The 13,984-nt window shown below is 45.7% G+C and overlaps 1 protein-coding gene across 1 annotated transcript in view; it reads right to left on the bottom strand.

Moving 5' to 3' along the window:
• Positions 1-12,062, bottom strand: part of Metap1d (methionyl aminopeptidase type 1D, mitochondrial) — a 67,792-nt gene extending 55,730 nt beyond the window's left edge. Inside the window, exon 1 of the mRNA XM_041631592.1 lies at positions 11,971-12,062. Within this exon, the coding sequence (XP_041487526.1) occupies positions 11,971-12,010 (40 nt within the window). The 5' untranslated portion in view covers positions 12,011-12,062. The remainder of the gene's footprint in view (positions 1-11,970) is intronic.
• Positions 12,063-13,984: the final 1,922 nt, after the last annotated feature.

Genomic DNA, 13,984 nt, shown 5'->3' with positions numbered 1-13,984 from the left:
AAGTATGGTCTATGGGGAACAGTCGTCAGGGACTAACGATGTTACTTTGCCCATGATTTAACAGGTAAGGGACTTGAGGACTTGCAGTTCCTACCTCAGAAGCAGTTACAGCCCTGAGAACCACTGGACATCTGTCACTGGGTACAGGAAAAAGACTGCAAATTGGATCAAGGTTACCCCACAAAAGGAATGATAAAACCAGAGTAAAGCAAGGAAGCCAGAAGATACCCAAGAACAACATTTCTGCCCGAGATGTAGCAAAACTCATTTCAGAAGTCAAAGAGATGGTGGCTCAAACGCATATCTACTTTCACTGATTATTTATTTATTTACTTATTTACCTTCATGGTGCTGGGGAATGAACCCAGAGATAAACTAGGCAAGTGCTCTACCACTGAGCCACACCCCAGCACGGCCTCCCTTACAGATTAAGGCAGGAGCCCCCAAGATCAGAAGACAGGAGAGGAGACAAGAGGTTAAAGGAAAGATCAGGAGCTGAAAAGCTCATGAGGGCTGGGAACCAAGGAAATGGAGCGGCGTCTCTGTGGTACAGCGAGGTTTGGATTCTCAGGAGCCTGCTGGTATCACGAGAATTCCAGACAGAGGAGAAAGTGATGAGAAAATGACAGGTGGATAGAAAAATTTAAAACACAGATGTCCCCAGACCTCATATGATATGAAGGGAGTGAGACATTACCCTTTGACCTTTTTTTGTTTTGTTTTGTTTGTTTTTAAAAGACAGGGTTTCTCTGTGTAGCCCTGGCTGTCTTAGAACTCATTCTGAGGACCAGGTTGGCCTCAAACTCAGAGATCTGCCTGCCTCTGCTTCCTAAGTGCTGGGATTAAAGGTGTGCGCCCCTGCCCAGACCCTTTGACTATTCTAATCAAAGACTGGGGAATTAGTCTCAGGAGGTGAGACAGGAAGTCTGGCTAGAATGACATGGGGCCCAGGGAGGAGGAGGAGAGGGGTTGGGTATGGTATTTTTCCACACTTTCCAACCCCTCTGACAGTCTAGAGATGGGATTAAATAACTGAGCTAAGGCTGGCTTACTTCGAGGCTTACTTCCCCAGCACTTCAAAAACAATACCTTTACTTTTTTAAAAAAAATTTATGCATTTGGGTATTTTGCCAGAATGTGTTTGTGTACCACATGTATGCAGAGCCCATGGAGGCCAGTAAAGGGCATCAGATCACCTGGAACTGGAGTTACAAACACCTGTGAGCCACCATGTGGGTGCTGGGAATTGAGTATGGATCTCTGGAAGAGCGGCCAGTGCTCTTAATCGTTGAGCCAGGTCTTCACCCCACAAGACCCTAATTTTTAAAAGTAAGTGGCAAGCACCAAGAGTCACCAAGGGCAATACTTTCCAGCTTCACAGTTGGGGCATGTCATGTTTAAAAGATTCAACCTGGGACTGAGGATGTAGCTTGCTTGAGAGTGTGCTTGCCTGGCATATATGAGACCCTGGGTTCAATTTTCCCATCACACAAAACCAAACAGTGAACCTACTCAGCAAATATGAATCCTTTGGGGCATCCTAAAACAATCTCACTGTAATATGATCTGCTCTTTGTGGTTTGTCTGTATTTTTATCTTAGTTGAGCTGCGGATTGACCCCATGGCATCACGTATGCTAGATAGGCACTTTGCTACTGAGATCCACTCTCATCCTTGTAAATACAGTCGCTGTAAATACATTTACAAGTCAGGACATCCTGCTCCATGACTACGCCTCCCTCCCACGGTCAGTCTCCCTCGAGGTGAGTGGCCGCTTCCCCCTTTCTCACACATGGCCTCTCTCACAGGCAAACATGTCTCTTCTGCTCCTCATATCCGAGAGGACCGGCCACACGATAGCTCCTTCCCCTCTTCACCCACTCCTTCCCGCTCTCACCCTGTCTCTCAGAACTGCCTCCTCACCTCCAGGTCCACCACGTTAATTCTTTGTCTCTGCCTAATGGGGCCCTTGCTGCCTGCCTTCCTGCACTTTCTTCTCAGACTCTTTTCTTTCACATCCTCTACCTCCTGACCTGGGCCCTAATTTGAACCGTTGCTTAGGAAATCTGTTAAGGTGGCCCGAGGAAACAAATGGGGCAGATGCATAAATGCAGGACATGCGGAGACCAGGTGGCCAACCCAGGGTTCCCAGGCCTCCGTGGCGGGAGGGGGTGGGCCTGAACTAAAGGATGGGGCCAGGGAAGCCTCTGCCAGAAGCCCAGTCCTGCTGCTCAACAGCCTGAGTGCCCACACAGGGGTGGCCTGGATGGGCTCTGAGAGTTGCCAGTTGGACAGACTGACCTAGACAATAAGTAGGTCACGTTCAAGGTCTGCTGCACAGAACAAGGCAGTTTCAGAGAAGACTGAATCTCTAAGTTTTCTGGATTCGCAGACACGCTAAGAACTGAGAAGCAAATCTGACCAGGTACTGAAAATTGTGACACACAGAACCTTCCAATGAATTCTTTTATAAGCTTTTGGAAATGACCCAGGTATTTGGCGAGCGCGGCGGAATCTAGTAGGTAGGCTTGATGAGGATCTGCACTGGGAAGGAATTTAAGATCAAGGTCAGGAGTGATTAATATACACACAGGAAGTCATCAACATTGAAGCAATATGAATCTCATTAAATCTTCAATAGCTTCCTATTGCCTGAAGGAACAGAGTGGTATTCTAATGATTAAAGCAATAACATTAAAGTAGAAAACAGCATTAGAAAATTAATCTGGCCCTTACAAAAGAAGCTACCATCAAGCCCTAACCATGAGCCTTCCTCCTCCAAGTCTCCTCAGATGCGACTCCTCATTAGCACACTGTCTCCTCCCTAGCGGGAAGGCTTGGCCAACCTAACTGGTGACAAGCACTTGAGACCTTCTTCCTCTTCATCCTCTTCCTCTTCTTCCTGTTCCTCTAACCTAGTTAACAGATAAGCCCCCGTGGTGAAGCCATCCCACTGCTCCTAGCCGTCTGCCCTGCCTCCCAGTGTTCCCTGGCCCATGAAGCTTTCTCCTGCTGAGCCCTCACTGTTTTTCTGTTTGCCGTGCCCCGCATTGCCCTCTGTAATCCCCTGAACAGCTGCTAGGCACAGAGCACGAAGTGGGGGAAAATGACCGAGGGTGACGGAGCTGTTTCTTGAGGCAGCCATTCCTGGATGGGTCAGCCCTGCACAGTGTCAGCCGGCTGGCAGAGAGTCTGGCCAGGTGTCCCTTCGCCCTCATTTAGTTCTGTTTCATATCATAGAAAAATCATAATCTTACCTATGATACAGGTGGACATGCGAGGCCCCAAAGGCAGAGATCACAGGCTGAACTGAGAAGAACTGAGCTTGTTACATAGACTCTACATGGGATTTTTTTAAAAAATGAGACAGGGGTCTCTACATAGATCTGGCTGTCCTAGAAATCACTGTAGATCTGGCTAGCCACAACTCCAAACTCACAGAGATTTGCCTGCTTCGGACTCTGCCTCCAGAGTGCTGGGACTGGATGAGCACCACCATTCCCAGCTCTGTAGGAGCAATGTCTAAAGACCATAGTCTCTATCAGTGGTTTCCATGAGGACAAAGGCAGTTTTAGAAATGCCTCCTGAAGTGCAGCATCCTAACTGAAAAGCTCCCTCCTAAAGCAGGAGGAGGCCTATGGCTCAGGGAGCTCTCAAGGTGGCAGGTTCCCAGGCCCCTCCAAAGCTTGCAGAGGTGGGCAGATCCCTGGAGCATATCAGCTGTTCTTCTTAGCCAAACTGGTCAGCGCCAATTTCAGTGAGAGATCTTTTGTACCCACCTCCCCACAGACTCTGCTGCTCCCGGGGCTCTGTTTGACCCCATCTCCCCGCGACTATGCACCATTCCTCTTTGAATCTACACTGCTGTCTAGCGGACTGCAAAGGCCTTCCCCAGTACATTCAGACTCCTTGAACAGTAGATTAAAATGGAGACACCCTCTCATTTCCCTGTCCCCGTGCTCACTGCTGCCTAGCTGATGACACCTGAGTTGGTCATCAGAGTCTCCCATGACCAGATTTTGACCTGTCTTCATCGCCTATGAATCCATTACACAAATCCTCTATCCTAAACACGTCCTGAGTGCTTCTGTGTCCTGGAAGTGTGTTTCCACCACCCTGCCTTAACGCCTTGGGAATGCTCTTCTCCCTAAACCGCTGACTGCCCGAATCATCGATCAGGACCTAGTTCAATGCTCACATCTGATGAAGTAATGACTCCAGCTCCCTACCCCCTCCCCCCGTCCCCTCCCCTGCTCCAGAAGCATCACATCATGCTGTACTGTCATACCCACTATGAGGCTTGTTCCTCCGATCAAACTCAAGATTGCTTGGCACAGGCCAAAGCCACCCTCATGAAGAAGACACTCCAGGCCTTCCTTCCCTTCTACCCAGTTTTCTCCTCGTGCCCCTGATCTCTGGCCTCACTAGGAATTCTCATCTTTGAACACTTTTTTTTTTTCAAGCCAGGTTCTATCTATGTAGCTCTGGCTGTCCTGGATCTTACTATATAGACCAGGCTGTCCTCGAACTCACAGAGATTCCCCTGCCTCTGCCATCCAGGGCTGGTGTAAAAGGTGTGCACCACTATGCCTGCCTTAGATACTTTTGTTTCTTCTTCTTCTTCTTCACAGTTTCTTCTGCTTTCAGGTTATTCAATCTAATAGCAAAAGACACAGCTTTACACATAGCAGAGTTTTTCTTCTTATGCAGCAGCTGGCCTTGGCTAACTCTGTAATCCATCCTCCCCTTGCCAAACTCATGCCTCCTCTTTCCTGTTCTTTCTCCAATACTCACCTGGAAAATCCCCATTCTATCCAGCCCTCTACCTCATCCCTGCCCATCGTCCCACAGACACTTAGCCTGGCTGGCCTTGAACTCACAGAGATCCTCACACTGTGTACAGCACCACACCCAGCCCTTGTCCCTCTGTACTCAGACATACAAGGTGATACACTGAAGGAAGTCACACAGGATCGACAGACGGGCCACTGAGGGCACTGTCACTTCAGTGAGTCTCAGTTCTGTTAGGCAACCCTCCTCCTTACTGGTTGCCAGTTTCTTACAGTACCTTCCAATCCTCCACCTCATTTCACCTGTAAACTTTAAAACAATGAAGTGTAAATCAATGAAGACAAGGGGTCCCCTCAGTTTTCTGTGTTATCTATTCCTTGTGTCATTTCCTGACTCCCTCGGAGACAGGAGTCTGCCTGTCTTCCCTATATCTCATGTGCAGGCCTCAGCTCAGCTCGGCTCACCCTGGCGTCCCACCCAGGTGGTCCTCAACCCCCCACCCAACACTGCTTTGGCTGCTTCTGAGCGCTTCCTCAACCTGCCTGGCATGTTAATCCAGCAGCAATTCCAGGGTTTTAGGCAAGAAGCTCTCCGTCTCTCCTCCTGCCCTGACAAAGCTTTCTTTGTACTGGCAACCTCAGCTCCAGGCTAGCCAGCACAGTGATGCTCACTCTCCAGGCTAGCCAGCACAGTGATGCTCACTCTCCAGGCTAGCCAGCACAGTGATGCTCACTCTCCAGGCTAGCCAGCACAGTGATGCTCACTCTCCAGGCTCTACACATCAGGCTTCTCCGCTGCAGTAACTGACTGACATCTCTGAGTCCCTCAAGGACTGAGAACTTGTGAGGAAAAGAACCAGACATTTCATGTTCAGGACACCATTACTGGCATCTCCAGTACCTAGGCTCCTCTTGTGTTTCCACCATATTTAGACCAAACCTTTCCTCTTCTCTCTTTAACTTGTGCAGTAATACTTTATGGTCACAGAATATAGCTTTATAATCTTTGGTGTTGTTGCTTTTAGAACTCTTAAGGCTTCTATTAGAATGAGTTATCAAGTTTTATCTTATTTCATAAGTATCCGGGATTTTTTTGGTTGTTGCTTTACACATATTTGTAAAAATAAAAATAAAGGTAATGTTAAACCCAAAGCATCAAATTTAATTAAGTCAAAATTACTAATTATACATTCTGAACTTCAATAACCTTATTGTATCTACTTGTCAACTCTCAATCCCCCGTGTGACTGTGGTTTTCATCAATTTTTCCTTTTATTTCTAATAGCTCCTGCCTCATGTATCTCAACACATTATTTGATTCACTATTAATAACTTTATCGTAGCATAATTAACTAGTCACTTTCCATTCAGCCATTCAAGAAAATTCTTCACTGAATTTTATATGTCAGACATTATTCGAGGCGCCTGACATACGTCGGGAGAACAAAAGCAACATGAATCCTAGCAGCTCTCTCTCGCCTTCCGCTGGAGACGGGTGCCAGGCGATCAGCCTGACAAGGAACTGCGATGAACAGTGCAGGGCCTTCTGAGGCCTTGCAAGGGTTCGACTTTTACTCTGAGGGTTTTCAGCAAAAGAATGACATGATCTGATTTACATTTTCATAAGATCAGTCAGTCTGCTAATGTTCACAATAGACTATAGAGGGCAAGGAAGGATAGAGACACAGAGGCCAGAACAACTGCATTAATCCAAGGAAGAGATGATACTGGTTAAAATCAGGTCGTAACAGTGGGAGCGAGATATAAAAAAAAAAAAAGGTTTGGTTTCTGGGTGTATCTTTTCATTTATTTATAAATTGTTTGTTTTTGACATTATTGTTAATTAGACAGGGTTTCTCTGTGTAGCCCTGGCTGTCCTGGAACTCGCTTTGTAGCCAGGCTGGCCTTGAACTCAGAGATTCACCTGCCTCTGCCTTCCTTCTGAGTGCTGAAATTAAAGGCATGTGCCACTACTGCTGGGCCCAATGAGTTTATTAAATGGATTTCTAAAGAGACTAAACACTGAAGAAGAAAAAAGAAAGAAATGAGGGTGATTGAAGGTTGACAAGAAATCTGAAAATATCACATTGGGGCTGAGGAGTTGGTTCATCAGATAAAGCGCTAGTTATCCAAACATGAGGATGTGTGCTTGATCCTACACCCATGTAAAAAAGCTGAGCTCTAGGGTGTGTGCCTGTAATCCCAGGGCACTGGTAGAAGGTGGGAGTGGCAAACAGAAACAGTGAGAGACCACAGCTCAAAAAAGGAAGGTGGAAAAAAAGATGTGGTGGCTAACACCTTCAGTTTTAGCACTTGGAAAGCAGAAGCAAACAACTCCCTGAGTTCTAGGCCAGTCTGGTCTACACATAGTGAGACCCTATCTTTTTTTGTTTGTTTGTTTTATAACAGGGTTTCTCTGTGTAACTGTCCTAGCTGTCCTGGAACTAGCTCTTGTAGACCAGGCTGACCTCAACTCACAGAGATCCGCCCACCTCTGCCTCCCAAGTACTGGGATTAAAGGCGTGCGCCACCACCGCCTGGCAAGAGACCGGTCTTAATGAAAAAGGTGAAAAGTAATAAAGGAAGGACTCCCATTGTGAAGCCCTGGCCTCCACAGGCTCACAAACAGGTAAGCACACCCCACACATATCCATGTACATGCCAATCACACATAAACACAAAATTTGTAAAAAGCTACACTGTATACTTTATACAGGTGAACTGTATGTCAAATACACTGTTTTTGTTTTTTTTTAATTGACATCAGCTAGGCTGAGCATGGCAGCACAAAGATATAATCTCAGCACTCAGGAGGCCTGTATGGGCTACAAAGCAAGACCCGCTTGAGAAACAAAATAATACAAACAAAACTTATTAACAACTAAGGTGAGAATGGGGGGAAGAGTACTTACTACAAATCCAGTCTCGGTGATGTAAACATATTGACTTTTTAAAAGAGACTTTATATATATATATAATTTATATAATATATGATATATATATTTGACATGTTGATTTTGAGGTGTATATTAAGTGAAAATGCTCAGTGGGCAGTAGATGCCACCCCTTACTGGTATCAGTAACCCCTGGAATCCTGCAGCTTGATGGATGTTGTTTAGCGTCACGATCTTAATGACATTATTAAGGGGCTGGTGAGTCTAGACACGGTCTGCAAACTACTTATAACCTGCTCAGTGTTAAAACTGCTGCCTTGCTTTTCACAGTGGATTCTTCTCTGTGAACAAGCTTTACCCTCTAGCTCAGTTCTGGAAACCTGGCAAAGGTGGGATGTCAGCTGTGACACTAAGCAACACAATTTGTGATGGAAGCAACTGTGGTAGCTAGTTTTATGTCAATTTGACACACGCTACCTCATCTGAGAGGCGGGGCCTCAGTTGAGAAAATGTCCCCATAAGATCAAGCTACAAGCAAAACTGTAGGGCATCTTTTAATTAGTTGATTGTTTGGAGCCTGGGCCACTGAGGGTAGGGACACCCCGGGGCTGGTGGTCCTGGATTCTATAAGAAAGCAGGCTGAGCAAGCCATGAGGATCAAGCAAGTAAGCAACACCCCTCTATGGCCTCTCATTCAGCTCCTACCTCCAGGTTTCTGCCCTGTTTGAATTCCTGTCCTTTAATGATGAACAGAGCTAGGAAGTGTAAGCCAAATAAACTATAGTGAGTTCTCCATTAGTCTAGAATACACGAGATACTGTCTAAAACCAAAACAAACCTTCTTCTATTTATGGCAGCATCACCGCTGTAAGAATTCCTCTGTATTAAGCAACCAGGCAAACATGTGGACCAACCAGTTGTTGGCACTACATAGTGAAGTAATGCAGAGGACAGTGAGCCTTAAAAGAAAACATATTAATCACCCCCCCCACCCCAGATTTCTGCTCTGCAAAACCTTCAAATGTGGCACTGGGAAGTGAAGCCATGAACCATCTGAGGCTTGGCTAAGTCAGAGAATAGAGGTTTTGGCTCAAAAGCAGCTGGAAAAGAGGCATGGCACACCACAAAGTTATTAAGACTAAGCTGCTGCTGACTGAGAGCTGAACCAATTCCAGAGTTTGCAGTACTGGTAGATGTAGGAGCCCCTAAGTCCCAGAGCAAACACACTTCCTTGAGAAAACCTCACAAAGCCTCCCAACCCCAACAGTATTCAGCTGAGACCCCAGAAAGTCTACAGCTTAGGAGTTAAGAATCACTCCTGCTAACAGAGTTAGAGTGGACCAATTCCATCTAACTGGTTGCCTGTCTTTGTAAATAAAGTTTTATTGGAACATAGCTATGCTCACTTGCACCTGGAAGAGTTGAGAAGTTGTAATAGTAATTGCTCATAAATGCCTAAAATACTACCTGGCCTTTACTGAACTCTACTTTGGAGTAAGGCTCCTTGTATTTTCCTGAAGAATAAGGGAAAAACCCAAAAAGATTTGTTCTAACAAAGAATAACACCTGGCAGAATCAAACTACTGCCTAACACTCAACATATTGTAAAGAAAATCATTATCATCTCTAAAAGATATCCATTGTGTCTGGGCATGGTGGCACACACCTTTAATTCTAGCACTCAGGAAACGGAGGCAGTCAGATCGCTGTGAGTTTGAGGCCAGCCTGGTCTACATAGTGAGTTCCAGGATAGCTAGGGCTGTTATACAGAGAAATCCTGTCTCAAAAAACCAAGAAGAAAAAAGATATCTATTGTAAGATATATACAATTAAATATTACATGAGGGAGATGGAGAGGTAGCTCAGTGGTTAAGAGCACTGACTGCTCATCTAAGTTCAGTTCCCAGAACCCACCTGGCAGCTCACAACTGTCTGTAACTCCAGTTCCAGGGGACTGATACCCATGGCAAAAAAACCAATGCATATAAAATAAAAATAAATAAAAGTTTAAAATATTACATGAGATATGAAGCAGGAAAATGTAAATAATAAGAATAAGAAGAAGAAGAAGAAGAAGCTAATAAAACAGACTATGAGTAACCCAGATTTCAAATGTTTAAAATAGCTGTTATAAGCTGGAGAGATGGCTCAATAGTTAAGAACACTTATTGCTCTTGTCAGTTGGATTGCCATAATGCCTATCTTGGGACTCACAATTGCCTCTAGCTCCAGTTCCAGGGGATCTGACTCCCTCTGGCCTCATCAGGTACCTGCAGATATGTGATGCACATAAATTCATGCAGGAACACACCCATGCACATAAATAAATAAAAACTAAATCTTTTTTTAAAGTTGTTATGCTTACTGGGTGGGGTGGCACATGCTTGTAATCTCAGTTTTTTTTGGAGAAGGCAGGAGGACCAAAAATTCAAGGCCATTCTACAGAAGATGCTTGTTAGGACAGTTGTTAGAAATGTCTACTAATGAGTGAATGGCTGGGAAATTTGAACAGAGAAACGGGGAGGGGGGATGCCCAGTACAGTGGTTCACACCTCTAATCTCAGCACACAGGAGGTAGAGGCAGGAGGATCAGGAGTTCAAGGACACCTTGGACTATAAGAGACTCTGTCTTAAACAAATAGCTAAATGACAATTCTAGAAATAAGTACAATATTTATGAGGCGGAGTGGGATTTTCTGTCTTTTTTGCCTTTTATTTCCGCTTGTGGGGCTGGAGTTGGAACCCCAAACCTGGGCCTCATGGGTGTTAACCAAGAATTTAGCCACTGAGCTACACTCCCAGCCCCTAGGCTTATTCTTGAGAGATACACGATGAAAAGAATCTATAAATGAAGTGATATATACCTAGGACATATTTTAAGATAATACAGTTGGGGAAGCAATGTGGCTGGGGAGGAGGAGGAACGGGTGTCTCTAAACGTGTGGCCTGCAGATGCAAACACAGAGTTTGCTGCTTTGTTCTCTGTCTTCTGTGTGTTTGGAACTTCTTACATTAAGAACATTTCAAAGGCTAAAAAAAAAAAAAGAAAGAAAATCTTCACAATAACAAGTTGTTTTAAGTGTAAAAGACCATTCAAGTAATGCTCTGTGTTCATATAATGATGGGCTCACCCCTGCCCAAATCTCTAAAATTTGTTAGACGCTGTACATTTTCACAATTTTTGAATGCTTTGGAGAACATAGGCATTTCATAAAAGCTGAGTGTTTTATTTCACGAAACTGAAGGTATGCCATTCCCTGTATGTATGTATTATAAACTTAGATACACAATACACACAAATCCAGGTATCTGACTTCACAAGCAGGGGTTGTTTTAAGCTAAACTGGACAGGTGAGATGGCTCGATGGTAAAGGCACTTACCACCAAACCTGATGACCTGAGTTCAACCTCTGAAACCCGGACGATGGAAAGAGAACTCCCTGAAGTTCTCCTATGACCTTTTTATGCACACCGTGTCACCTGCTTGAGTACACACTTACACAATAAACAAACAAATACATGTAATTTTAAACATAAACTAATAGTCCTACAACTTGATTTTTCCAAACAATTATATTTTGAGGGTACCGTTCCATGTCAAAGTCAACATTTTTATGCATCCTTAGATACACATATACACACAAAGATGTCGGTATATCTGATATCACACAAGACTGTATTAAGTTAAACTGAGCTGGTGAGGTGGCTCGGAAGGCATATATATAGTAAGTGTTGGGTATCACTATGAAAATATTTACTTCCTAAAACCGTTCCTATCTGCCTGGCACTTAAGTAGTCCCTTAAGTCGTTGGTGCTACGTCTTCCTCGTCCTTGAACCAGTTTCTGAGTTCTTTCCAGAAAAGAATCAGAGCCTATAGTAACTCAACAATGATTCACCGCAATCGTACCTGTTTGGAATGACTTGGGCATCATAAGTTCTCTTAAGTCATCATGAGAGTAATCACATTTTACAAGTTCCTCAAAGAGAAGACATGCCAATACAAAAGTGCATTTCACAGGCGTCGCCAGTATATATGTCTGTAACACTAATCACACAAGTAAAATGGTGTAAGAAAACTTTAGGCAACGACCCGCAAATCTCAAGGACTAACCACTCAGCGACATGGTCCAGGAAAGGAGTGGACAAACGTGTCTGTGTTTCTGCAGCGTGCCAGTGTGTATCGTGTGTGTGGGTCTGACTGAAAGCACGCACGTGCGTGCCGCGTCCACACGCGGTTTTATCTCTGGGCGTGGAGCCCTGGAGCGGTCGTGTGCCGATCGCTTACCTCCACGGACGAACAGGTGGACGCCGATGGGCGCCGCCATGTTGGCTCCGGTCACGTGGCCAGGAGAGCACCTCGCAGCTCCGCCCACTGGAGTTGCCGCTCTACCAAAGACCACAGGCGCCGACACAGCCGAAGGGGAGTGCGCGTGCGCGTGAGGCGGACTGCGGGAACCCGGGCTCGCTAGTGGCTCTGGTGGCCCCGTCAGCAGCTCCGCCTGCGGCCAGCACGCTCCCGGCACGAGAGGCTGGCTCCGGCCGCAGCTCTTGGTGGGCGCCATGGCGCCCTTCTGGGATGGAAGAAAACTGTCAGGTAAGTGTGGCTTCCAGTATTTACAGCATCAACGTTTCGGTGCATGGTAACAATGAAGTTGGTCGGGAAATAGAACACAATTTAGTGTCCAACATAGCACTTTGCATTGTCTTCCACTCTGTTACAACTTATTTCCTGGCAGTTAGTTGAAAGGTAGAATGTGGTTCAAACTGCTCAGCTGCCCTTTGCTGTGTTAGAACCCAAATTACTCAGCAGAGACTCCAGGATAGAATAGCTAGGACACCTGTGTGCTCCAGTGGGTATCTTCAGGGGTTTTCACTTTCCCCAGTTACACTTCCTGCTTGGCAGTATTAACTGGTGTTGTACCTTTAGGCATTTAAAAGATGACCCTGTCAGTATGCATAGCCCACAGATGAACCCCATGGAAAGCCAAGTATGAGTCAAGCGAGGCAGCTGGTGTATCCTCGATGGTACTGTTGCCCTTTTTTTAACCATCTGCCCTTGTTCTGGCGCGGATCAACCGGTCATGGACTATGTGGTACCCATCTTGTTAGCCTCCGGTGTGCAGCAGAGAACATGATATCCCCAGGTGTGTATAGTGAAGCAGCCCAAACTGTGGGTGTAGCAGTTGCTGGACTTTGAATGCAGTCAAGATCAGTAAGGATTCTCTGTGAAGGTGTGGGCGTCTTCTAATTGATTTTAAAGACGCCATGCTGAGGGGAGCATGGTGGAGCATACCTTTAATCCCAGAACTCTGGAGGCAGAGTCCAGAGGATCTCTGAGAGTTCAAAGGCAGCCTGTCTTGACCCTGCCCCAAGACAAAACAACAAACAAACAAAAACAGAAAAGGATTCACACAGACTCAGTGAAAAGTTAGACCATTCAGAGATGAGTTAAAGGGAAAAGCACAAGGCCTTCCTCACCTCAGCACGCCACAGTCCGTCAGTCCAGACCTCAGCCTTACCTTTAAGTGAAGTCACATGCTCATAAATTTTACCCTCTCTACTCCTCCTGAAGCTCAAATCCAAGAACACTTAATCCAAGCTCGTTCTTTTTGAGATTGCACATAATATGTTTTGTTCAGTCCACTCCTGTGCCCTCCCATGAGCCCATCCCTGTCCTCCTACTCCACCCCATCTCTCCCACCACTTCCCCCTCCCAGGTTCATGTGTTTTTTTTTTTTTAACACATGAGTTTGAGTCCACATAATCCTGCTAGCATGCACGTGTATGTAGGGCCATCAGTTGGAGCACAGATATCTGATCAGGGCCAGAAATCCTGAAGAAAACTGACCCTCCCTTCCCCAGTAGCCATCAATTGCTAACCCTGAGCTGGGGTGGGGCTTCAGGACCTCCTCCTGGTCCCTGTTGAGATCTTGGCTAGCTAGGTCTTGCGCATGTAGTCATAGCTGCTATGAATTCATGTGTGCATTGGCCCTGTTGAGTCAAGAAAACGCCGTTTCATAGCAGTTAACCCACTACCTCTGGCTCTCAGAATCTTTCCATAACTCCCTTCTTATGAAACGATTCCCTGAGCCTTGGAGTAAGAGAACACTCCCCTAGAGTCTATGACCTGCACAGCTGTGGACGCTTGGCCTAGTTAACAGTACCATACAGGAGTTCTGTGGAGTGGGCCTTGAATCCAATGAGAAAGTGATTGGTTGTTCCTATAACATTCACGGCGCTATTGCACCAGCGTCTGTCTGTCAGCCATGCCATTTGCTACGGTATTTACAGAGTTCACA

Source organism: Microtus oregoni, unplaced genomic scaffold (genome assembly GCF_018167655.1).
Source record: "Microtus oregoni isolate MIOR12 unplaced genomic scaffold, Mior012 000037F_ref0000500, whole genome shotgun sequence".
Taxonomy (NCBI): domain Eukaryota; kingdom Metazoa; phylum Chordata; class Mammalia; order Rodentia; family Cricetidae; genus Microtus; species Microtus oregoni.
Note: the sequence above shows the minus strand (reverse complement) of the source record. Positions and strands in the feature narration are given on the sequence as shown.